Consider the following 26,305-nt stretch of genomic DNA (forward strand, 5'->3'; position numbering starts at 1 on the left):
CCCCTCAATGAGTACTGTTATCCCAAAAATCAGAAGCGAATGACATGGCAGGCATTAAATACACGTGGCTGACATCTGGCAGAATCTGTGATCGACTATCGACCAGGAAGACATTTACTGTCACACGATAAACTTTTTCCTACGACCAGCCTGGTCGTACACACGCTATACACGGAGGAAATCTTAGGCAGTTATGATGGAATCCGAAATTATCTCCCATGATTTCCTGAGTATCCAATTATTTAGGAAAGAATATCTGTAACAAATCAATGTAAATCTTCCCTGAGTTTATAAATAGAAGAAGAGAGCTCAGGGGAGAGGTTCCTTTTTCTTTTGGCTAGAAAATCTTTTGAGATTAGAGAGAGATTACACGAGAATAATTGTATTTTCTTCTTCAAAGGTCAGTGAAACTCATTGAACCCTAGTTCTTTGATCACCCATTTGAATCTTATTTCAATAACAATTCAAGTGGACGTAGGTTATTACCAGATCCTGGGGTCGAACCACTATAAAATCTTGTGTTCTTATTATTTTCGTCATCACATTCATTTCAACCTATTTGTCCACGTCAAGCGTATTTTAACTCCGTGCAGTTGGCCAAAATCTGGGTCAACAAGTACATAAAAAATATGCAACTCATTAGCCCAAAAAACCACCAATGTCGCCAGAAAACGCTTCCAAAGGGGCAGAGATACCCAAAATCTCGCCGGAGAAAAACGACGAGTTGATCGGAATGACTTAGTGGGTTTTGTTCCTCTCTCCATGCTGGTTCTAAAGGTACCAACGACTCGTTGATGGGTGGTCGAAGTTGGCCGGAAAACACAGCCAAATTTGATGGACCAAAACTTTGACTTTAGTATTCTCATTCAAATATGTAGCTCATGTGCATCAAGACATCACAAAACAATCAAAATACTATAAGTTTGTCATACAACTAATTTTCACTACTGTAAATCAAATATCTTGTAAATCAAGAGGACTTTATTAGGCTTATAACATTCGGCTTAGGTAAATAGTGGATGAGAATGATATATTTAGGCTTACTTTCACACCATAAACTTACAAAACAACTAACTCAACAATACAAAATCCCTTTTTTCAATTTCCTTTTCAAATCCTTTTTCTTTCTTCTTTTCTTCATTCCATTCTTCTTTTTCGCATATATAAGTTACAACTCCCCCAAACTTGTTTCTTGTCTTCATTCATTTTTTTTCTTCATATTTTTCATTCATTTTTTCAACGACAAGAAACGTTTCAATACAAAACAATCATAGTGTAACTTTTTCTCAATATAAACACATAATACATCTTCAAACATTACTATCATAATATATTCATTCCCACTTTACATCACAGTTTTCACAATCAATACAAACAATCCTATGTTTATGGTGCAAAAGACGGTAAAAGGTAAACATTAATCAATTTCAAATCTTAAAATCAAAGGTTCAAGATGTGTTCAAATAGCAATGAATAAAATGTAAAACTTAGGCTCAAAAGGGAAAACAAAGGAATATATATATATAGGTAAGATTTTTGGCTCAGACGTTCCAAAGAAACTGCCTCATCAATCATATATAGACAATGAAGACCTAACATTTCGCCTCAACAAGTTACGTAAACAAGATCAAGTTATCTCAATATCATTCAAACATTCCAAGATTCTACAATACCCACTAAACCACACAATGCATAAGAATCATAGATAGACATGTGATCAAAAGATATAGATAAAAATGTTAGCAACAAGTATCATAAGCCAAACACACAATCAAAAAGTTTCAAAACACATAACAATTGATATCAATGAGTCTAGCATAATATTCTTCATCAAAATAACAAAATAAAGAAACCTATAGACTCTAGCCTTACAGATAGAAATAAAAGAAAAATAAGAACAAAGTAAATTTATTTCCTCCCAAACTTAATAAAAATAGTGTCCCCGCTATTTAACATAACAACTCAAAAGGGAAAAAGAAAACTTACCTCCCGACCGATCAAAGAGTCACCTGTCGCTCATTCCACTGTCATCAGTAGCAACTCCATCACCATAGTCTCAAATAGTATTATCCATAACCTTCTAATACAACCCATAAGCTAACAAAAAATATATAATAAAATACAAATTGTTAAATTAAAACAAGATAAGAAAACAATAATATACAAATGCTTATATTAAAGTTATAAATATATAACAAAAAAAAAATACAATTGGTTAAATTAAAATAAGATATATAAAATATAGAAAAATGCATAGATTACAATAAGATATGTCTTCGCTATATTACTTCAATCTAAAAAATTTTAAATCCTGCGCAACGACGCCTAAAACATTTTGTAAAAAATAAACAATATGTTTGCAAGTGCACAAATCAAACATGTAATAAAGTTATGGCAATTGTGCGATGAACAAGTAATCGAACAAGTGCATAAACTTTTTCTTATGGATTGGTTAATTGTTGAATTACAAATCTGATAGAGTCACAAATATGTTTATGGATTCATGATGGAAAGTGTGTGATGAACTCACTCGTTCTCAACATAATTGTTTTTTTTTTTTGGGCGATTTTGAGATTGTTAGATTAAAGGATATGATATTTGAAACCTTGAAAATTGATTTTGATCATATTAGTTTTGGAGATTGAATATAAGCATAGAAAAATAAAAATAAAAATAGATTATTAAATTTATTATAACTAAGATTTGAGTTATTTTTTTAATTTTTATTGATTTAATTTTTTAAATAAAATAAAATTTTAAATTATTTTCAACATTTCATTGTTCGGGAGAATTTTTGCTATGCAATTCAATTTCGGGGGTAAGTTTCTTTGTTTGGAGGAAAAAAACTATATTTATTTGTCACATCAACTAACTGTTCCAATATATACTTTTTGACGGAATGTAGCATAAAAGGATATTTTCAACAATTTTCATAGTTTGGGGGGCATTTCATCCAAACGAAATAAAATTAGGAGGCGACATTCTACAAGTGTCATATATAATTCAAGAAAAAAAACTAATTTGTTCTAAAATAAAAAAAAAACTTAGTAATCACGGTGTTTACCCAAAAACAGTTGTTGATGATGTGGCAAAGATTTCTCACACGTGGTTGACACGTGGCAGAGTTGAAGTAAAAATGTGCTGTTCGGTTATCGACCTGATGTACATTGCTTCTGTAATGCCCCGAATTCTCCGTTGTGTTTAACGGTGTGAACAGTAGGCCGGGAGGGCCGTACTTGTTAAATTATGTTATTAGTTGATAAAATGCATGTATGTATTGATTATATTATGATATGATGTGAAATGCATGCATGTGAGTCCATATTTCTTTATACAGGGGTGTGATAGTAATTTGGCCCGTTGAGGGTAAATTGGTTATTTGAACGCATGTTGGTGATATAAATTGAGACCACATTATGATGTGGGTTTGTTCGAGCCATTTGGCATGAGACGATCAAGGAAATGTTAAATGTCGGTTTGGTCATAACAGGCTTAAGCTCGGGGCTCGGGGTGAGTCTCGGGGTGTTTTAATGATTAGAGTGTTACCGGGCATTAAAGGGTAACGGGATGTGAAATATTGGTGTTTGAGAATTTTGAGATTAGCGGGAATTGGGAAGCGTTAATTATCATTAACGGTGTAGGTGGAAAATGTCAAAAATGCCCTTGAGTTGGTTTTAGAAGCTTTATTATACCTAGGGGTATAATGGTCATTTGTGTTAGGATATATATGATGTATGGATGGCTGGGAAAACAGAGTTTTGCTTCTTCTCCTTCCCGTAGGTTCATTTCTCTCTTCTTCCTCTTTGGAGTTTTGAGCTCAAGGTGTGGAAATAAGCTAGGAAACTTGGAGGTTGAGGTTGTAGACATAGTTCAGCCATTAGAGAGGGTTCAATACCAAGCTTGAGGTAAGCTTTGATCTTTATTTTTACTGGTTTTGCTCTGTTTTCAATCATGGTTTTCAGCTCTTGATTTAGGTGTGGAAAATTGGAATTAAAGGGAGTTCTTGAGGTGTTTTACTTGGGTTATGATGAGGGAGAGTTTGAGTGTTGTTTAGGGGTTTTAATGGGTGTTTAAGAGAGGTTTGGGTGGTGTTTAAGTTGGGTTTGAAGGGTTGGTTCTAAGTGAAATCGTAGAGGAAGAAAAACAGGGGTTTGGCTGAAAAGGGCGTTGCGCCGCGGCATGGCCAGGGTGTGCCGCGGCCCTTGGTGAAATCTGAGTTTGGGCGCCTCTGTTTGAGGGGTGGGCCGCGGCATGGCCAAGGAGGGCCGCGGCCCTTAAGGCATTTTTGGCCAAAGAGAGCTTTTTGGCTCGGGGATGCAAGCCTAAGGCCTCGGGATTGAACCTACTACCCAGTTGAGTAGTGTTTGAGGTCCCGGAGGTTAGGTTTTGGTTTGGGAACCTTTTATTATTCATTTTATTGATGGAATCCCATGATTTGGTTATGACCAGGTAACCGCTAAAGGACCAAAAGGTCGATCGTTCTCAGGGTCATTCTTTTATCTGTTCTAGCTCGGACCAGAGGTAAGAAAACTGCACCCCAAGTGTGACATGCGTGGATATTCCTGAGGCATGTTGAATGTGAGAATATGGACATGGATTATATATGGAATGCTTAGCATATGTTGCTCATTTGTGCATGGCACTGACTTATTAGTCAGGTTTGACAAGAGTGCTAGTATCACTGTGAAGCTGTGACTTATTAGTCAGGTTCGGCAATGGTATTGGGCATTGGTCACGATGAGCTGACTTATTGGTCAGGACGGCTTTGGCGTGTGTCACGCAAGTCAGTAAGATTGGATCTAATCGATTATTAGCATTGAATGACTCAAGGAGCATTAATGCCTGACCGACCCTGAGGGTCGATGAACAAACAGAGCTTGGAGGCTAGTGGCTTACTCAGCAGCCACTCTCCCGCTAAAATCATGTGATGTTCATTTGCTTGTTGAAAGCTTTATGTTCAGTGTGATTATAACGATAATCATTTGATAATGTTTATGTAAAGTGTTATGTTTTCTTGCTGGGCCTTGGCTCATGGGTGCTATGTGGTGCAGGTAAAGGAAAAGAAAAGCTCACCTAGCCTTGAGTGGAGAGCTGATGTGATGGTGTGTACATATGCAGCCGCTTGACTGCCACGATCAAGGTGTTCTCAGAGGAACTAGGGAGTTTACCCTATTTTTGCCGCTTAGGTCGGCGGGATTGTAAATTTGAAACTGTAATGACCATTTTTGTACTGAGAACCACTTGTAAATGTTTTGTTTAGCTCTGCAGAGCAGTTTGTAATAAAATCTCCATTTCCTTTTCATTGGTTTTATGCCTTAACCCGTTAATTACACCTAGAGCACGTTTTTGACCAAAGGATTCAGGCAATGAGTCGAATTTCCAGTCCACCGTTCACCGTAACTGTTCTGGGGTAGCCAGGGCGTTACAGCTTCATTAAGACTAACTCTTAGGTACGACCAGACTGGTCGTATGATTCGGTTTATTTCCTTATAAGGTTATGATTTTGTAATAATTATATTTATTATTTCATCTTTATTACCTTGATACACGTATATTAATGAGAGTTAAGGCCCAATGGCCCATGTAATCCCCATTGAGCCTATAAATATGCATGAAATAGCTCAATGAGGGGACTTTTTGATAGTTGAATCTTTTTCCTGAATATTGAGAGAGAGAGCTATAGTGCGATTATTCATCGTTTTATTGTAATTCTCCCAAGGTTTGTGAAACTCAATGACCCTAGTTATTTGATCACGGCGTTGGGATTCAATATTAATAATAGCACTAAGTAGACATAGGTTATTACCAATCTTTGGGGCCGAACCACTATAATCGTTGGTATTTTCTTATTTTCCATTAGATTAACTTCTTAATTGTTGTTTCATTTTCTGTTGTATATTTGATTCCGCGTCGTTGGCCAAATCGAAGGTCAACACACGGTATCTTGTGCTTTATGATTTGGTTGTGATTAAAATATATGCAAATACTATGAAGGATATATATCTGGTGGACTAAGACATGCAACTAGAAAATATCCACTAGATCTTTTTTTTTGGTCGGAAAAAAATCGATCATGTTTGGGTATACAACAACAAAATAATGGAATAATAATAAATAACAAAAGACAAAATCATTAATTCATGCTAAATCATAGATAACAGCCGTCCCATTACATCATTTGATTTTTTTCCCTTACACCACTCACAATGGAAGAAGGAAAATATTTTATTCTTTATAATATTTAGAAAAAAATGATTAAATAGTATTTTAATAAGTGATATAAATTTATAATTTTTTACCTAAATAAATAGTATTTCTCTATAGGTAGTGAAATACTATTCATGAAGTTATATATATTTTATTTTTTTTATAAATTTTTATATATATATATATGCGTGTGATATTATTATATTTAATTATTTTATTTTTTAAAATGAATAAAATATTTTCAAAAAATATAATATTTAAATGATGTAGAGAAAAAATAAAAAAAATGATGTATGATATAATGTAAAAGTTTAAGATAAATTATAAAAAAATTATGTTTTGATGATGTATTTTGTAATATACTTTCTCTATAATATTTAGCTAAAACTCATAAAATCATATTCCATCAGTTCATTTATATATATATTTATAATAGCTATACACAAACTCCAATTAATCCATATCCATATCTACATTTACATATCTTTTATATAATATTTTAATATTATGATTTTTCTTTATAAGCTTTCTCTCTCTCATTTAGTATATATATATATTTTATTTTTCAATTATTTTATTTTACTTTAATTAATAAAATATATTCAAAGATATAATATTTAAATTATGTAGAGAAATATATAGAAAAATTGATATATGGAAGAATTTTAATAGAGTAGGGTGCTCGGGACCAGATCCTTCAAGCCCACTGACTCCGGCAAATATAGTGATGCTCTTGAGCTGTAAACCGAAATGTGTACTATTTATTATTTAAAAACACAAAATAAATAAAAAGTATATGCTTAACTTGGTCATGGTTGATCTAGATAAGAAAAAGTACAATGTATTAATATTAGTTTTGGCTATATAGAGTGATCGGTAGGGAAATATAAGTTATTGACTAGTAATCTATTACGCTTGTGGGTTACGTTTACTAATAAACTAAAAAAAATAAGTGATACAAATTTTTAAGAATAAATTGGGTGATATGATTGATCCCTTACAAATTATTAGGCTAACAAAGTCTAACAATCTACTTGACCACTAAATATTAACCAATCCAAAATGCCAAATCACTTCAAGTAACTAATCCAAAAACTTTATGAAAATTAGGGGGCAAGCAGGGTCTACAAGTAACCATCGAAGACTGGGCAGAGAATCACTATGGGCCCATTTATTTAAAAATAAATTTGATTTAAATTATTTTAGGGGAAGATCAAAGTTTCATTCAAGAAACAAGCCAAGGACTAAGTCCATTACATACAGTCATGAATAAGCCAAAATGACAAATCATTTCTCAAAAGGGCGAGCAAGCGACAACAAAGCCAATAGACAGAAAAACAAGGCATACACATTATTCGTAGTCACAATCGTTAACAAGTACCATACTATCATAGACAGTGGGTAAACAAACAAAACAAGGATACTAACCCCCAAATCCCTAGCAAGGGAAAATTCAAAACTGGAACAAACAACCAAACTAAACCAAGAAAATACAGAACCAACAAAAACATAAGCAATAGAAACCTTAGATCTAAAATAAAAAAATAAAATAAAACATATACTCAGATAGTAGATCTACGGAAGTAGATGAGCAAACCAGTCACAAGTATCACCCCAACGACACCGGAGAAGCCCCAAATCTAGGCCATGGAGAAGATCATGGAAAACCAACGGAACCAAGACCCAAGGCTCCAGATCTACATAGAGGGACATCGTTGCACCACCCCACGCAAACCTAGAACCCCACTCCCTCGCCACCACCATTCTGTTGTTGAGACCCTACCGCCAAGATAAAACCCACCCAAGACCAAGGGGGAGAGACCCATCACAAAAGCTGATGTTGGAGAAGAACCCACCACCACCACCACCGAACCCCACACCTGCAACAAAGAAACAAGACTCCTCAGCTGGAGCACCACCAGTGCCAAGGAAGCCGCTAGTGAGCTCCGGTTGAGAGAAAGAAGATCAAAGGGAGAAACCCTAGAAGAGAAATGTGAAACTAAGAAAGCCCTAGGGAGAAGAAGCGATTGGGAGAGACAATTTTAATTAAAAAAATTTAAAATTTAAATATAAAAATTAAATTACATAAAAATTATAATACGATAAATTACTTATGATTAAAAATAATTATTATCCCAAAATTTAAAATTTATAAAAAACTACTAATATACTACAAACATAAATAAAGATGCAAACACTACTAGAAAATGAGGCTTTAATTTCGATTTTTACACATAATAATCCTTTGAAATAACACAAAATTGAAGTTAAAAGCTATTACATGACTTTTAACTTCGGTCTTTGGTTACCTGTTGCAATTAGCCAATGTAGTTGCTTCTCTTTCTCGACGAGGAGTCTTTAAACATTCTAATTGGATCAAAAGGGTGAGGAGCATTGTTATTAGGCACAAGTGGTGCCCAACACCAACACCATAACGAGGTGGTGTTTTACGATATATTAGATTACATCAATAGCAGTATGTCACATCTTTATGAAGTTGGGTACCAAAGCCTGAAAATATTTCTACTAGGAGAATCCATTTATGTTAGCTTTTAAAGCAAAAACAAAAATTGTAGTGTTATTTAATTTGATAGTGAGATATAGATAGGGAAATTCATGGCTTGAGTTTTAACCTGACTGGTACGAGAATTTCTATTTTCGACATTTACATAAATTATTTTTCAAAAAATATTATATTATATGTTATAGCAAGCATTTAATTTATTTTAGGAAATTTTTAAATAATTTACAATGTCAAAATTAAGGTTCAAACTGGTAGGCTCACACGTGCCTGTATTTTTTATCCGTGTACAACTAACTATGTTGAGCTCTATTTTTGACACCGTAAATTATTAGGATTTCTTAAAAACTGGTGGTATGTCTATTATAACTACAGTATATACTATCATATAATAAATTTGGCAAACGCAGATTTTTTATTTTATTTTAATTTTTTAAGTTGAAATAAATTAGATATTTTTAATATTTTAATACATTATACTAGAGCCAATAGACTTGTGCCTCGTCATCTTTAACATAATAAGGATTCTAACAATAGCAATAAATTAATTACAGAGGTGATTTTAAACTATTGTTGTTTAAAAGTTTACATAATGACAAAAGTTTACTTTTTTTAAACTATTGTTGTTTTTGTAAATTTTATAGTGTTTTTCGTGAATGTGTCGTGATTAGTATAAAAAATGTACTTTTCTATGCATTAAATTGTTAAATAAGTTGAGTTTGATGAGATATTTTGATGATTTTAATTGAAATTATTTTAATATGAAAATACTAAGTTCTAACTTAATTTGTGTCAATTTTCAGATACAAACAAATGTTGGTAAAACTAAAAGAGAGAAAGGCAAGCAAACTTTGGTCTAACTCCGTATAGATATATATATATATATATATATATATATGTGAATTTTTAAAAAATATGATTTTTGTTTTATTAATGCATAAAAATATGAAAATTATATATATTTTTTAATTTGTATGAAAAAAATAATTAAAAAAAATTAAAGTATGAGAAACACAATTAGTAGCTAATTAAAATATAGAAATACCACATTTTTTTTATCATAGTTATGTTTTATTTGATTTTGAAACTAATTTTATTTTATTTTTCCCAACATTTTTTAATTATTTTTCAGATATTTTTCTTTCTTTTTTTTCTTACTTATTTTTTCTACCAATTTGTTCTATCATCTTTTTTCTTTCTTTCCATTTTTCCATTATCTTATTTTTCTCATTTTTATTCATTTATTTATTTTTTCTTTCATCTGTATTTTTTTTTCATATTTTTTCAGTTTTCTTTTCATTTTTTTGCTTCTATTTTTGTATTTATTATTTTCAACTTCCATTTTTTTTTTTTTTCACAAATATGAGCTTTTTTTCTTCTTCTTCCTCCATTTTTTCTTTTTTTTTTCTACCAATTTTTTCATTCATATTTTTTTTTTCTTCTTTTCATTTTATTCATTCATCTATTTTTTTCCTTCATCATTTCTTTTGTTTTTTTTTCTTCATATTTTTTAGTTTTCTTTCCTAAGTTTTTTCCTTTTTTTTTTTTTTCATTTTTTGTACTTATTCTTTTTTCATTCCATTTTAGTTTTCTTTCCCTTTTTTTACACATATTTTAACATTACATAATTATTTTACTATTTTTTTTATTTATTATCTTTTATTACTGCAATTTTTTTTTATAGTTTTTTCCATTATATGTAAAAAAAATTTAATCAATTTTTCACAATTTTCTTTTTACTATAACCCTTATAGGAGCACCAAATATTGGAAAGAAAACTAATAAAAATATAAAAACATGAATGTGTAACCAGTTACCCTGATGGGAACATTCAAATCTAGACAAAAAATATATGAAGAAGATGGGAGAGTAGGGAAAGGAGGTGGATCTAATATTTTTTTATCTTCAGATCTGTGGTAACTGATTACCTTCTCGTTCTTTGTGTGTATATTTCTGGGGGTAACTGATTACCTTCACGTTTTTTGTGTGTATATTTATGGAGGTAACTGGTTACCTTCACGTTATGATGTGTGTGTATATTTTTGAGTTCTTTATGGTAACTGGTTACCTATGTTACTAAAATCATAGTTATTTCTTCTTTCTTTTTTAATGAAGTGTTCTTCCTTTTTTCCCTCCAAATTTGATGTTTCTTTTCATATTAAATATGAGTAACCCGTCACTCCTCTTATGGTAACTTGTTACCTCTCTTATGGCAGAAAAACTCATTAGTTATAACGCTGGGAAAGATCTTTTCAACGGCGAAAAACTCACCAGTGAAAATGGTCCAACCACCGGTTAAAAGGGGTCATCAATCCAAAATCTGACGCCATTTTACCGGCGAGTTGGTCTTTGCCGATCTATAAAGCTGCCAATATTGTGACCTTTGCCAGTGCGGTTAGTATAACGCTGGTAAAAAGTCATTCAGCGACCAGGCATCGCCGTCAAGTTTTGCCGGTAAATGTTTTTCGACCTTTACCGGCGCATTTTTGGTACTTTTGCCAGTGCTTATCTTTGCTGGCAAAAGCCTCTATTTTTGTAGTGTTATTTAAACCTAAAAATATAATTGCTAAACTAAAGATATTCTAAAAATAAAACAATATTTTTCAAATGATTTAATTTTGTGAAGGACTAAATAAACGCCGTTATTTATGGTACAAACCCAAATCTAGTTTTTATTTTAAACATTCAGCCTCATATCAGTTCTTATTCTACTTGGCGCCAAACTAGGTGTCATGGTAGAAATTTGGTTATAAAATGTAGTTTTTTATTTTTTATTTTTGTTTGTTTGTAAATATTGAGGTTCATAGCAGTTCTCAATCCAAGGTACATTTATAAGCATATTACCAAATACAGACTCTAAATTAAAATTTCGATTAAACACAATACATCAAAATTATTGTATTAATTTATCTTTTCTTTATAATAGATATATGGAAAAACAATCATTTAATATTTACAAATATAGCCTAAAATTGGTTGGAATGTCGATGCCCTCACTTTTCCAACAAATAACAAAACAAAGGAAGTAGCTAGAAAATAACTGGAATTCAAATTTCATGGACATTGTGTTTCTTAATCAACTAATTATTACTCCAGTTTTAATAAGAAAAACGTTTGTAAACACATCTAATACAGGTGGCCTGGAAAGATACCTGTAATGCAATAATAGTTATTTATAGTTTTTGAAGAGGCTATTTACTATTATATGTTGCTCGATCATCAACTGTAATTAAATGCTATTAATAATAGTTATTGACATAGTAATGAATCAAAGTAAAGAACATTATGAATGTTAATTGTTCGTAACTGAGTTAGGTTGGAAAAATTATAAGGTGACCCATATCCTTATTAAGTTATTATAGGGTCTGTCAGAAGTAAAGAGAAATAATCATATAAGAGTCAGGATCAGTAAATTTAAGTCCTGTTCTAATCCTAAGCTAAAGATGAATTTTTATTATTAATAAATAAGTTAAAATTTAATCACTTAAACCCCTTAATTCCTATTTGAATTCGCCAACCGAATTATACACTCAAATCATTAAGAAATATTATTTTATATTATTAGATCACTCTTCTATCATAACTAAAAAATTAATTAAGAAACCTACACTCGGATGTTATACAATGGAAAGTTCTCAATGAAACATGTGTTATCTTCTTAGAGAGACTTTGCCCCTGCATGGTTCCTACAGAAACTCTTATGTACCTCACCCAGCAGCCGTCCTGATTCTGGTTGGTTGACACACCTGAGTAATGGCATGGAAAACCCCCTTCTGTACGTAACCCCACCCAGGATTAGGTACCGAGTAACTTTCCTCATCAGTTGCCTGGATTCATTGTGACTGTTGGACAGGACTCCGTGTTCTAGATAAGCTGCAATCGGAGTCATCCATGATGGAGTGTTGTTTATCAGAAGGACTGGTTCAGGCAGGTTGACACTTGGCTCGGCCAAGTATTCAATAGGGACTAAGTTGGCCTTGTCCATCACAGCACTGCTGGCCAGTCTAGTCGGTGCATCTACTGTGTGTGGCGTTCTGCTCTCTTGGTATCTATTGTATGGTGTACTTCTTAAGCTGAGCGAGCAGGTCTTTGATCTTATCATGATATGCCATCATATTTTCTCCTCGAGCAGCGTACTCATCGATAATTAATTTGATTGACAACAAGTTAATTTCTCATTATTTTCATGGCTGTTGTGTTTCTTTGATTTCTATATGATGTAATTTTATGCCCATAATGTAGCAAAATGAGCTCTGCATTTGAATAGGTCTGGTTATCAGTATACACCCACCTGAATACTCTTTACAAATTAACCCTCTCAAAAAAATAAATTGTCTTTTGGCCCAACCTTCCTCTTGAGGCTGGAATGCTATATAAAGAGTAGCTAGTTTGAAGAAGAGCAATACATTCGATCAGTTACATTTGCTCCTGTCGTTTATACTCAAACATATTCATATATGGAGAATAGTACTGCAGTCACGGCCCCCAGAACTGCAGCCAAGAGCATCGTCTCACCAACATGGGAAGAACTCCTCGGCAGCACGAACTGGGAGGGGCTTGTGGAGCCGGGGCTTGAGGACAACCTACGCAAGTTCATCCTCCAGTGCGGCGACTTATGCCAAGCCACCTACGACTGCTTCAACTCCAACTCCATCTCTCCACAGTGCGGCAATAGTCGCCACGGCAAGGATACCTTCTTCCACGACGTCATGCTGGAAAACGCCTCACGTTACCAAGTCGTTTCATTCCTCTACGCAACATCCGGCAGCCGATCCTTTTTCAAACATTATTTCCACCTCAATGACGGCCTTGATAGTTGGGACAGAGTGTCGAACTGGATGGGCTATGTGGCTGTCACCACCGACGAGTTTAGCAAAGCCAATGGCCGCCGAGAGATCTACGTGGCCTGGCGTGGAACCATAACGAGTAGCGAATGGTGGAGCAATATAGCCGGAGTAGTAGTACCTCCTGTGTCTGCGGAGCCATTGTTCTTTGATCCAACGTCAACCAAAGTAAAGCCTCTCTTTTTTTGGGAAGCTGAGCCCAAAATCCACGAGGGTTGGCTCTCGATTTACGACTCAGATAATAGCACCTCCGACTACGTGAAGACGAGTGCGAGATATCAACTCATTACTACGATCAGAAACCTGAGAGAAAAATACAAAAACGAAAAGCTTAGCATAGTGGTGACGGGACACAGTCTTGGTGGTGCTCTGGCGACTGTGAGCGCCTTTGATCTAGTCCAGAACAACGTAGCCGGTGATGATGTCCTTGTCTCGGCTTTTGTCTTTGCATGTCCTCAAGTGGGCAACCCAGTGCTGAAGACCAGAATGGAAAAACACTCGAACCTCAAGATTTTTCATGTGAAGAACGTCCACGATATCGTGCCGAGAGTTGTTGGGAGCTTGCTTTGGTTTTACGTCCCTTTAGTTACGACTGAGCTCGAGGTCGATACCAAAAAGTCGCCTCACTTGAAAGGTTGCTCAATCTCTGATGCTCACAACTTGCAAGCGACTTTGCATGCAGTGGCCGGTTGGAATGGGCGGGACAGCCAGTTCGAGCTCAAGGTCAAGAGGAGTCTGGCTTTGGTCAACAAGTCTTGTGGCCTTTTAAGGGAGGAGTCCAGAGTTCCAGAATGTTGGAGGGTGGAGAAGAACAAAGGGATGGTGTTCAATGACAAAACTGGAGAATGGGTCTTGGATCCTCCACCTTCACCAAATAAAATGCTGTTTAATAAGTTATCTATAAATTAGTTAATTACCGCCTATCAAATCTACCATATGACACTCTAAATCTACAACTATGCTTCTCTTTAGTCTTTACTCAAAAATATTTTGCTCTTAATAATTTCATTTTGTGTGTTATATAATATCTAAGTTGAGTGTAATGTCTTTATTCAGATATTATAAGGCTTAATAAACGAGTGATTGTTTCTGATATAGCTATATATGTGTTTATTATATAAGCTCAAATTATATATTTCATAATACATAAACTCCCTCGTGTTTTTTTTTTTAAGAATATAACCTTATATACAATGTAGTTATTGCTTTTTGTACAGTCAACAACTAGACAAGAACTATATATAGATAAGTTGTAGCCTCAATTTATTTTTTTATAAGACGGTGCCATTGTAGTTATAGAATATTTACCACAAATTTTCAAGAAATTATAAATAATTTAGGTGTGGAAATTAAGATTCAAATAGTTTGTTATACATGTACCTGTTTTGTTTTTTGTTGAAAAATAAAATATTGATACCCTGAATATTCTCTTTGTGCCTTGCTGTCCATTAGACTATTCTAGAATAATTCTTTCTCCACGTTTTGTGAAAACCCTAATATACGTGTCGCAATCCTAGTAATAAGGAATATTTTCTGTTAAAGATATTTTCATTGTATCTTGTATATAAAAGGCATGTACTGTACCAATTGTATCATATCAGAATATTCAATACAGAGGAAATACAGAGCATTTTTAGTCTTCCTTTCTGCATTTTACTTTCCCTTTATTTCTTGATTTGGTATCAGAGCTCATGGCATCCACTGGGTCCCAATCTGATTCCTCTGTTAGTCAAGCTCGTTGAGAACACGTTACTGGTCAGGGCGTCGATGCTCCGCTTCCTCCTCAAGCTCCGCCTGCTGAAATCCCAGCTCCTGTCGTGCCCATGGTTCAAGCCCCAGTCGCACCATTGCTTGCTCCGATTACAATCCGCCTCGAACGGGAAAATTACCCATACTGGCGATCCCAGGTGATACTAGCCGTGCGAGCCCACGAGTATGATGGATTTCTCTTTGGCACAAGACCGTGCCCTCCTTAATACCTTGACCTTCCTGCAGATCCAAATCCTCTTCTACCTAGACAGGTAAACCCTCAATTCACTCTTTGGATTAGAACTGTCCAAGCCATTTTGAGTTGGTTGCTGAACTCTATTTCAGAAGCCATGATGGGTCATGTGCTTCGCTGCCAGTTCTCTCGTGATTTGTGGGTTCTTCTTGAGATTTTGTTCACTACTCAGTCCAGGGCTTGTATACTTCAGCTTCGTTTTCAATTACAATCTCTCAAAAAGGGATATCTCTCTATCCATGACTATATTCTTAAAATGAAAACCATTGCTGATGGTCTAACTGCTGCAGGTCAAGTTTTCAGTGATGATGATCTAATTTTATATATTCTCGGTGGTCTTGGACCAGAATACGACTCTGTTGTTATCAATCTTACTTCCAGGGGTGATCGTTTAACTTTTTATGAGGTTCAGTTTCTCCTTCAGAGTCAAGAAATGCGTATTGATCAGCTAAACTCAGCTGTAGCTTCCATGGATCTAAATGCTCCTTCCGCTAACTTTGCTGCTCAAAACAGAAAGCCCTTTCCTCCCAATAGCTTTGGTGGTGGAAGAACTTTTACTTCTCGAGGCCGTGGTCGAGGAAATCAAGGGCGTGTGGTGTGTCAACTTTGCACCAAACCTGGTCACCCTGCTGCAAAGTGTTATCACAGATTTGATTTAGCCTTCACTCCATCCAGCAGCAACCATATCTAGCAATCTAACTAGCATCAATCATCTGGCCAAACTGGCAACTCTAACCAACAGGCCTTTGTCGCAAGCTCAAGCCAGCCAACTACCTCTGATGACACCAATTGGTACCTGGACAGTGGTGCTACCAATCATGTGACTGATAATGCTGGTAATATTCAAACTTCAACTGAGTATCATGGTAAGACCAATTTGACTGTTGGTAATGGTCAATCCTTTCTTATTTCCCATGTTGGTCATTTAGTCCTCAAAACACATCATCCTTCCAAATCTGTGCACTTAAATAAAATTCTTTGTGTACCTTCTATCACTAAAAATTTGTTAAGTGTTTCTCAACTTACCAAAGATAATCATGCTTATGCTAAATTTTATCCTCATTCTTGTGTTTTGAAGGACATGGATACGAAGAAGGTTCTTCTTCAAGGGAAGGTTAACAATGGCCTCTATCAACTCACAGTGCCACTGACAGGTTCCTCAAGCAGCAGTTCAACTTGTCTTACTGCCTCTACTTCAAATAATCGTCATCTGTCCAGTCTAGAGTCATCTGTAGAGTCTTGTTTTACTATTTCACCTAATGAGTCTGAGTTATGGCATCTTAGGTTAGGCCATCCCTCTATTAATGTACTTAAACATGTTCTAATCAATGAGAAAAAGTCTTTTCCCTCTAAATTACACTTCTGTTCAAGTTGTCAATTAGGCAAAGCTCACCATAAATCCTATCCTTCAACAGTTAAGGAATCAAAACATGCCTTAGATTTAGTGCATTCTGATATATGGGGACCGACTCCTATAATGTCTAGACATGAGTATAGATACTATATACATTTTATTGATGATTTTAGCAGGTATACATGGATTTTCCCTTTGAAAACCAAAGATCAAGCCCTTTCCACATTTAAAATTTTCAAAACCTAGGTTGAAAGACAACTTAATACCACCATCAAAGTTGTCCAAACAGATTGGGGGGGGGGGGGGGGGGTGAGTATAGAACTTTTGAACCTTATCTTCAAAATTTAGGCATCAAATTTCGTCATCCTTGTCCCCACATGCACCAACAAAATGGTAGAGCCGAACGAAAACATCGTCACATAGTTGAAACCGGCCTCACTCTTCTTGCTCACTCTAGTATGCCTGCACGTTTTTGGTGGGAAGCCTTTCAAACAGCCACCTTCCTCATCAATCATTTAGCCACTCCCATTCTTAACTATAAGTGTCCTATTCAAAAGCTTTTTGGTCTCACCCCGAACTATAAATTTCTTAAAGCCTTTGGATGTGCCTGCTATCCATACCTTTGTCCATACAACTCAAATAAACTTCAATTTCGTTCAGCTAAATGTGTTTTTATCGGTTATAGTCTTAGCCATAAAGGATACATGTGCCTTCATTCATCAGGTCGTGTTTACATAGCTAGTAGTGTGTCATTTGATGAGTTCAATTTTCCTTTTGCTCATGGTTTTACTTATAATACTACTTGTACTGATTCACCCATTAGTCCTTCTCAATATCCTCAATGGCTGCCATATATTCCTACTGTCACTTCTGAACCTGTTTCTGGTACTGAGGCGGTTGATACAAGTCATTCTTCTCCTTCCCTTCAGGCAGAATCTTCCTCGCTTTCTCCTGTCACTTCACAATAGTCGATCACTCGTTCTCATTCAGGTAAATGTTCTTCTTATGCCACTATCCCTCTTCATATTGATTTACCTTTATCTCCATATACAACTCCTTCATCTCCACAGGTATTACCACCTCCTGCTCCTATTCAGAAACCCTCTCATCCTATGATAACTCGGGCCAAAGCTGGTATACATAAACCACGTATTTTTCATGCTTTCTGTCCTTCTCCACTTGCCTTATTGACTGAATGTGAACCAGCAAATGCTATTCAAGCACTAAAAATTCCCAAATGGAAAGCAGCCATGGATTCATAATTCTTTGCTCTTATAAAAAACAAGACGTGGATCCTTGTTCCTCGTACTCCTGACATGAGCATTGTGGATAATCGATGGGTGTTTCGTGTTAAGAAAAATAGAGATGGTACTGTTCAGCGCTATAAGGCTTGTCTTGTGGCCAAAGGATTTCAGCAAACACCCGGTGTTGATTTCTTTGAGACATTCAGCCCTGTCGTTAAAAGTTCCACTATTCGTCTCATTCTTGCTCTTGCAGCTTCTCAAGATTGGGATATTCAGCAAGTTGACATTGACAATGCCTTTCTCAACGGCACCCTTAACGAAACTGTTTATATGTTTCAACCAACTGGGTACACTCACCCAAAGTTTCCTAATCATGTTTGTAAACTAAATAAAGCTTTATATGGACTTCGACAGGCGCCCCGTGCATGGTTTGACAGGCTGAAAAGTGTTATGCTCTCTCTAAATTTTATCAATTCTGTCTCTGATTCATCGTTGTTCTATTACAAAAAAGATGGTGCTGAGCTTTATCTCCTTGTTTATGTCGATGATATTCTCTTGACCGGCAATAATCACTCTCATGTTCGCAAAATTATTTCACAGCTTCAACAGTTCTTTTCGTTGAAGTCTCTTGGTTCTGTAACTTATTTCCTTGGCTTTGAAATCACTCGGGGACCATATGGTATTCACCTCTCTCAAGGAAAATACACGACTGATTTACTCGCCCGAACCAATATGCTCACATGCAAACCAAGTCCAACTCCCATCTCTCAAGGTGAGAAACTTAGTATTGATGACAGCCATGCTTTTGATCAGCCTACTTTTTTTAGAAGTGTCATGGGAGGCCTTCAATACCTTACCCTAAGTAGACCTGATATAGCCTTCACTGTGAATAAACTAAGTCAGTTTATGCACAGTCCCACCAAACATCACTGGGCTGTGTGTAAGCGCTTACTTCGATACCTTAAAGGAACAATTGGCCAGGGAATTATCTTCAAACCTTCCAAGCAATGGATAGTTGAATGTTTCAATGATGCCGATTGGGCCGGCTCAATTGATGATAGAAAATCCACCACCGGCTACTGTGTTCACTTGGGAGGTAATCTGATCACTTGGAGTTCTAAGAAGCAAAAGCCTGTTGCAAGGTCTTCTACCGAGGCCGGATATAGAGCACTGTCTCAAACGGCTATTGAAGTAGCTTGGCTGTTTTTGTTGTTCAAAGAACTTGGACTAAAGCACAAAATGCCTGCTGTGATTTGGTGCGATAATGCAGGTGCAAAACAGCTTTCCTCTAATCCTGTTTTTCATAATCGAACTAAACATATTGAGGTCGATGTTCATTACATTCGTGATCTCATCAAGCAAGGATTGCTAGAGGACAGACATATTCCCACTGCCGAGCAAACTGCTTATATTTTTACAAAGGCTGTTTCTATAAATCAGTTTCAATACCTGAAGAGCAAGCTTGCTATTATTTCAGCACCACAGTCAAGCTTGAGGGAGCATGTTGAAAAATAAAATATTGATACCCTGAATATTCTCTTTGTGCCTTGCTGTCCATTAGACTATTCTAGAATAATTCTTTCTCCACGTTTTGTGAAAACCCTAATATACGTGTCGCAATCCTAGTAATAAGGAATATTTTCTGTTAAAGATATTTTCATTGTATCTTGTATATAAAAGGCAGGTACTGTACCAATTGTATCATATCAGAATATTCAATACAGAGGAAATACAGAGCATTTTTAGTCTTCCTTTCTGCATTTTACTTTCCCTTTATTTCTTGATTCTTTTTATGCGTCCGTGCTGTTAATTCTAATTTTAGCACTCTAAATTATTCATAATTTTTTAAAACTTTGTGGGATGACTTCTATAACTATAATATACATCGTCATATAAAAAAATTGAGATTACAATTTATTGGTGTACCAAAAATAGAAAAAAAAATCCTACAGATAAGAACTTTTTCTGGATTCCTACTATAAAAGCTCCCTAATATATTTATATAGATATATTTTATATACCTATTCCTTTGCACCATTTTGAATACCAAGCAAGGAAATCGATTAACTTTTTTATTTGTAGGGATATTTGTGGCAAAACCACCAAATGTTTGAATTTCATTGCCAACATATACCCAAGAGTTAAAATATATAAGGTTAAACCTAGTTTTCCCACCTCCTAGCTTTTGCAGCTCTCTCGTGGGCTGGTGCCATGGCGAAAACAAAAGCCAAGATGCAGGGGAAGCTGAAGGGTTCTGCTAAGAAGAAGATGAAAAGAGGTCCTAATTCTACTGCGGATGTGAAAAAAACTAAATCTATGGAGGAAGTTTTAGGAATTGAGCCTCTTGAGTTCACAGATGATGATGAAGGTGCGGAGGATCAAGGTGATGACCCTGCCTTACAGGATGTGTTTCAGGCTCCTTTGTCCCCAAAATCATCTCTGAAGGTAATGCAGCAGCAAGATGAGGTTCGTTTTGAGTTTTCTGCCTTCCTTGAAGCTACTCAAAAATGTTCGACTGCTCTATCAAAAGGTATCTCTGCTACTCCTCCAGTACTCAGATCTGGGAATGTGGTTAGGAATCTGGAAAATTCTTTTCCGAAACAGGCTAACAAGATTAAAATCACTATGGAAGACATTGAAGAGGATATTTCTTATTGGAATTCTTCAATCGTTTGTTATGTTCTGGGAGCCAATCCGCCTCTCTCTGTGATTGAAGGATTTGCCAGAAGATTATGGAATGACAGAGTGGATAAGGTGGGTATGCTTTCATATGGCATTTTCCTGATTAGATTTGATAGTATTGAATTTAGAGATGCTATACTTACGGGGGGATACATATTCTTCAATAAGAGGCCTGTTGTTATGAAAGCTTGGGATCCGAATACTAATTTCAAGAAAGAGGATATACGAACAGTTCCAATTTGGGTTCAGTTGGATGATTTAGAATTGAAATATTGGGGTCAAAAGTCTCTCTTCAAGATTTTAAGTCAAGTGGGGAAGCCTTTGATGCTGGATGCGATTACACAAGAGAGGGATAAACTTAGTTTTCCCCGTGTTCTGATTGAAGTTAGTCTCCAGCAGGATTTTCCAAGTTGTATTGAATTTGAGGACGAATTTGGATCTAATGTCACAGTAGGATTCACGTATGAATGGAAACCAATCATGTGTGGGCATTGTAAGGGTATGGGGCATGCTATTAAAGATTGCAGAAGGAAAGAAAGCCGAAAGCAACAGTGGATAGCTAAAGAAGTGATTCAGAAACCAGAGGAAAAAGAAACGGAGGCAGCTAAAACTATAGTTGATGGGTTTCAGACTGTTACGAAAGGGTGGAGGGTCAAAGCCAAAGATTCTATGGCTGGGCCTTCCACAATGAACTCCTTCCAGGTGTTAACAGATTCTAAAGTCTCAACAAGTGTTATGACTGGGGAGAGCCAGAATGACACTATGCAAGAGAGCCAACAGATAATGGTGGAGGAATTGGGAAATACTGGAGGGGGGGGAGGGCCTCCTCTTTCCAATGGATAGGATAATATGCTGGAACATCCGAGGGATCAATACCCAGCATAAGCAAAATGTAGTAAGGAAATTTATTGCCCATCAGAGAGCTGGGTTAGGTGGTCTTCTTGAGACGAGAGTTAAGGCTCCAAAGCTTGGAGCCTTGTATGTTCATATGTTCTCAGGTTGGTGCTTCACAACCAACAGTGCGTGGCATAAAGGAGGAAGAATTATAGTTGCTTGGAATCCTTTGAGATTCAATGTAAGTATACTCAGTTGCTCAAATCAGCTAATTCATTTGTCTGTTGCTACTGTGGACAATAAGCATAGCTTTTTCGCTACTTTTGTATATGGCTTTAATGATGAGGAGGGAAGAAAAAGCTTGTGGAAAAGATTACAGGATATGGCTAGAGTGGACCCATGGGTAGTGCTTGGGGACTTTAATGATATCTTGAACAGGGATGAAAGAATTGGGGATAGAGCAAGACACAGCTTAAATAATGAGTTCATTAATTGTGTTTCTGGCTGTCAGTTGGAAGATGTTAAATACAGTGGGAACTTCTATACTTGGAGTAATAAACAGCAGGGATCAGATAAAATCTACTCCAAGATTGATAGAGTTATGGCGAATCAAGCTTGGATGGAAAAATTTACAAATGCTGAAGCTATTTTCCTTAATGAAGGCATATTTGATCACACTCCAGCAGTTCTTACAGTGCATTCTGACATTCCTAGTGGTAAGAAACCGTTCAAGTATTTTAGGATGTGGTCTTCCCATCCTCAACACCACCAAGAAGTGAGTAGGGTGTGGCATCAAATGGTTAAAGGGACTAAAATGTACCAAGTTGTGTCTAAACTTAAGAACCTTAAGCCTATCTTTAAAGAGCTGAACAAGAGGGGTTTTTCAGAGATTCATATGGCTTATATGCAAGCTAAAGAGAAGTTGAATGATTGTCAGAATAAGATGCATCGAGATCCTTTGAATGTGGTTCTACAGTATCAAGAATTGGAAGCTAGAAAGCATTATGCAGGGGTACATAAAAACTACAGCTCATACTTGTCTCAATAAGCTAAGGTTACTTGGGTCAAAGAAGGTGACGAAAACTCTGCATTTTTTCACTCTAGTATCAAAGAAAGAAGGTGCCAAAATAGGATATATTCTATTATCAATGCAGAAGGGAATAGGGTGGAGAATCCTGATGGGGTTACTGAAGCTTTTTTTTCCTATTATCAGACTTTGTTGGGCACTCAAATGGACAATAGGCATCAAGTTAAAGACTCAATTATGGCTCATGGTCCTGTGCTTTCCATACAACAGGCAGATTTTCTATCAGCTGAGTTTACTAAAGAAGATATTAAAGATGCTATGTTTAGCATCCCTGGCATTAAAGCTCCAGGGCCTGATGGTTTTTGCAGCTACTTCTTTCAGGACAATTGGGATTTAGTTGGAGATGAGATAAGTGAAGCTATATTATTGTTCCTACATACAGGGCATCTGTTAAAAGAGATTAATTCTACAGTGATTACCCTTATCCCTAAGTGCAAATGTCCTAATACTGTAAGTGATTATCGTCCCATATCTTGCTGCAATGTCTTATACAAAGTAGCTACAAAATTGATCTGCAGTAGGCTTAAAGTTATTCTTCCAGATCTTGTGGCTCAAAATCAGGGGGGGTTCATTAAAGGCAGAATAATTTCTCATAATATTATGATTTGTCAGGACCTAATAAGGCATTATGGAAGGAAATCGAGAAGACCCAACTGCATGATAAAGCTGGATTAACAAAAGGCTTATGATACTATGGAATGGGGATTCTTAGAAGAGATGTTACAAGCCTTTAAATTCCCTGCTAAATTCATTAGTCTTATAATGGCTTGCATAACTACACCTAAGTATTCTCTAATGTTTAATGGATCTATGCATGGATTCTTTGCAGCTAAAAGAGGTTTAAGGCAAGGGGACCCAAGGTCTCCTTGCTTTTTGTTCTTGGAATGGAATACTTGAGTAGAATCCTGCAAAAAGTCGGGGAGAAGGATGAGTTTTTGTTTCATGACAGATGCAGGGATTTAAAGATTAACCATCTCAGCTTTGCCGATGATGTGTTACTGTTCTGCAAGGGTGATTTCAAGAGCATATATCTAATGTTGCAGGGGCTAAAGTTGTTCTCAAAGTCCTCTGGATTGAACCCAAACATCAAAAAAACTGCCATATACTGTAGTGGCATGAGTGAGGAGGAAATTCGAAGAGTAATTGATGTGTCAGGATTCAGTAGAAGTAATATGCCGTTTAAGTATCTTGGTATACCCATCTGTGCCAAGAGAATCTCAGCTGTTGAGTGCAAATTGCTGGTTGAGAAGATGACAGCCAGGATTAAGAGTTGGAGTGCCAGAAACTTGTCGTTTGCAGGTAGATCAACTTTGATTAATTCTGTGCTTCTATCTATTCATGCCTATTAGAGTCAAATCATGATTCTACATAAGGAAATTATGTCTGAAATTGAAAGGATCTGTAGAAGTTTTCTCTGGAAAGGGCAGAGTAATATGTCTGGGTCTGGAAGTGTGGCCTAGAATAGGCTTTGTAAGCCTAAGAAGGCTGGAGGAATAGGATTCATGAGCATTTCAGAGTGGAACCGAGCAGCTCTGTTTAAAAATGTCTGGTCAATTGCAACAAAGAAAGACAATCTATGGGTTAAGTGGGTGCATAATGTGTATATAAAGAATGAGGAGTGGTGGGGTTACAAGGCTCCACCCCAAAGCAGCTGGTACTGGAGGAAGTTAGTGGTTCTTAAAGATGAAATCAAACAGATGATGGACCCTGTGCATTTTACACTAAAGACTTATCAAATTTCCTCAGGTTACAAATTGCTTAATCAGGTGCAGGAAAGGTTCCATTGGAGTAAAGAAGTCTGGTGCAGGTTTAACATCCCTAAGCATAGCTTTGTGCTTTGGATTGCAGTACAGGATAGACTTAAAACCAGAGAAAGACTTCGCAGGTTCAACATATCAGATGATTCATCTTGTATCCTCTGCAATGGAGCAGAAGAAACAGTGGTCCACCTGTTTTTCGGCTGCTCCTTCTCTTAGGATTGCTTACAACAATTGAAGACTTGGCTAGGTTGGAAAGCTCACACAAATTCGTTACAGGGCCTTCTTAGGTGGATAGAAAGGTCCAAGAGAAGCAAGTTTCAGAAGAAAGTTTTGGCTGCCTCTGTTGCCTCACTGGTTTATCACTTATGGCAGGCTTGGAACAACAAACTTTGGCAATCAAGCATTGTATCTCCCAAGTTGTTAGTTCAGGAAGCAAAATGGAAAATTAAAACTAGGATAACTTGTATTATGCCTAAGCATGTAGATCACGTTGACAAGACATGGTTTGACTTATTATAACTAGTTACTATTCTTTCTTGTATAGAGTATACGGGCCTTAATGGAAATAGGTGCCTATAGGTTATAATTTTGTTTGTGGAGTAATAAATTGCTGCTGATTCATAAAAATATATATATATATATAAGGTTTGTTTTAAACAACTTTACAATTAAATGGTTTTTTTTTTTCAAAAATAAATTAAAATATGGGAAAGAGAAGAAAAGTTTATAAATTTGGAAAAAAAAATTGATTTCCTTGTATAGCCCATTTTCCATATTATTTTTCATCAATTAAAAATGCCACAAATGCCACATTTATGACAGTTGGACACTGGCGCAAATGTCAGACTAGTTTGCGTCATGAGATTCTACGTCACTTTTAAAACTAATGCAAAAAATCAATTATGGCAGTTAGGAACTGTCACAAATGCCAATTTTTGTAGTAGTGTTCTCACGAATAAAATGATATTTGATCTCCACATGCTTAGTCTGGTCATGAAATTATGGATTCTTACACAAATGTATGACACTTTGACTATCCAAAAGATTGTGGTTTTTCATGTGAACACATGTAATTCCTTTAGAAAACCTTGAATCCAATTACCTTCTTTGAATTCTTCAATAGCAGCCATGTACTTAGCTTTAGTAGTTGAAAGTGCAACTACAGATTGTAATTGAGACTTTCAATGCACACAGTTCCCACTAACTATAAAATAATAAGCAGTAGTAGACTTTCTAGTGTCTCAATCTTCTGAATAACCAGGAACCTATTGATTTCCACTTAATTATAATGCCTCTTGTACACCAACCCATGTCTAGTAGTATTAATCAAATAATGCACATCATCCATATCCCAATGAACTCTTTCGGGATTTGACATGTATCTAAGTGGAGGACTAATAGAATGTGCTAGATCAGGCCTAGTGCAAACCATTAAATACATCAAATAAAGCATCAACCATTTCATAGCATCCCAATGAACTCTTCTAGGATTTGACATGTATCCACTTAGAGCACTAATAGAATATGCTAGATCAGGCCTATTGCAAACCATTAAATACATTATATATAGCTCTGATAGCGTTAAAGTAAGGTACCTTAGCCATAGCTTCCACTTCAAAATCGAATTTAAGACAATCGACATTTGTAAGCTGAAACTGACTTGCTAAGGGTCATTTTGAAGCTTTAACTCCATGCATAGAAAACCTTCAAAGAACATTTTCCACATAAGACCTCTGAGTTATGAAGATAATATGTCGTTGTTCTATATTT

At 35.9% G+C, this 26,305-nt stretch overlaps 2 protein-coding genes across 2 annotated transcripts; both read left to right on the plus strand.

Annotated features, from left to right (window-relative positions):
* The first annotated feature begins 13,185 nt into the window (after positions 1–13,185).
* On the plus strand, positions 13,186–14,481 carry LOC133782154 (phospholipase A1-IIdelta-like). The gene has a single exon (XM_062221362.1). It carries the CDS (start codon positions 13,186–13,188, stop codon positions 14,479–14,481), a length of 1,296 nt encoding a protein of 431 aa, XP_062077346.1.
* A 7,361-nt stretch (positions 14,482–21,842) lies between these two features.
* On the plus strand, positions 21,843–24,124 carry LOC133782170 (uncharacterized). The gene is made up of 3 exons (XM_062221385.1): positions 21,843–22,700; positions 22,902–23,341; positions 23,677–24,124. Exons 1-3 carry the CDS (start codon positions 21,843–21,845, stop codon positions 24,122–24,124), a joined length of 1,746 nt encoding a protein of 581 aa, XP_062077369.1.
* Positions 24,125–26,305: the final 2,181 nt, after the last annotated feature.

The sequence above is a fragment of the Humulus lupulus genome, chromosome 1 (assembly GCF_963169125.1).
Source record: "Humulus lupulus chromosome 1, drHumLupu1.1, whole genome shotgun sequence".
NCBI classification, from domain to species: Eukaryota; Viridiplantae; Streptophyta; class Magnoliopsida; order Rosales; family Cannabaceae; genus Humulus; species Humulus lupulus.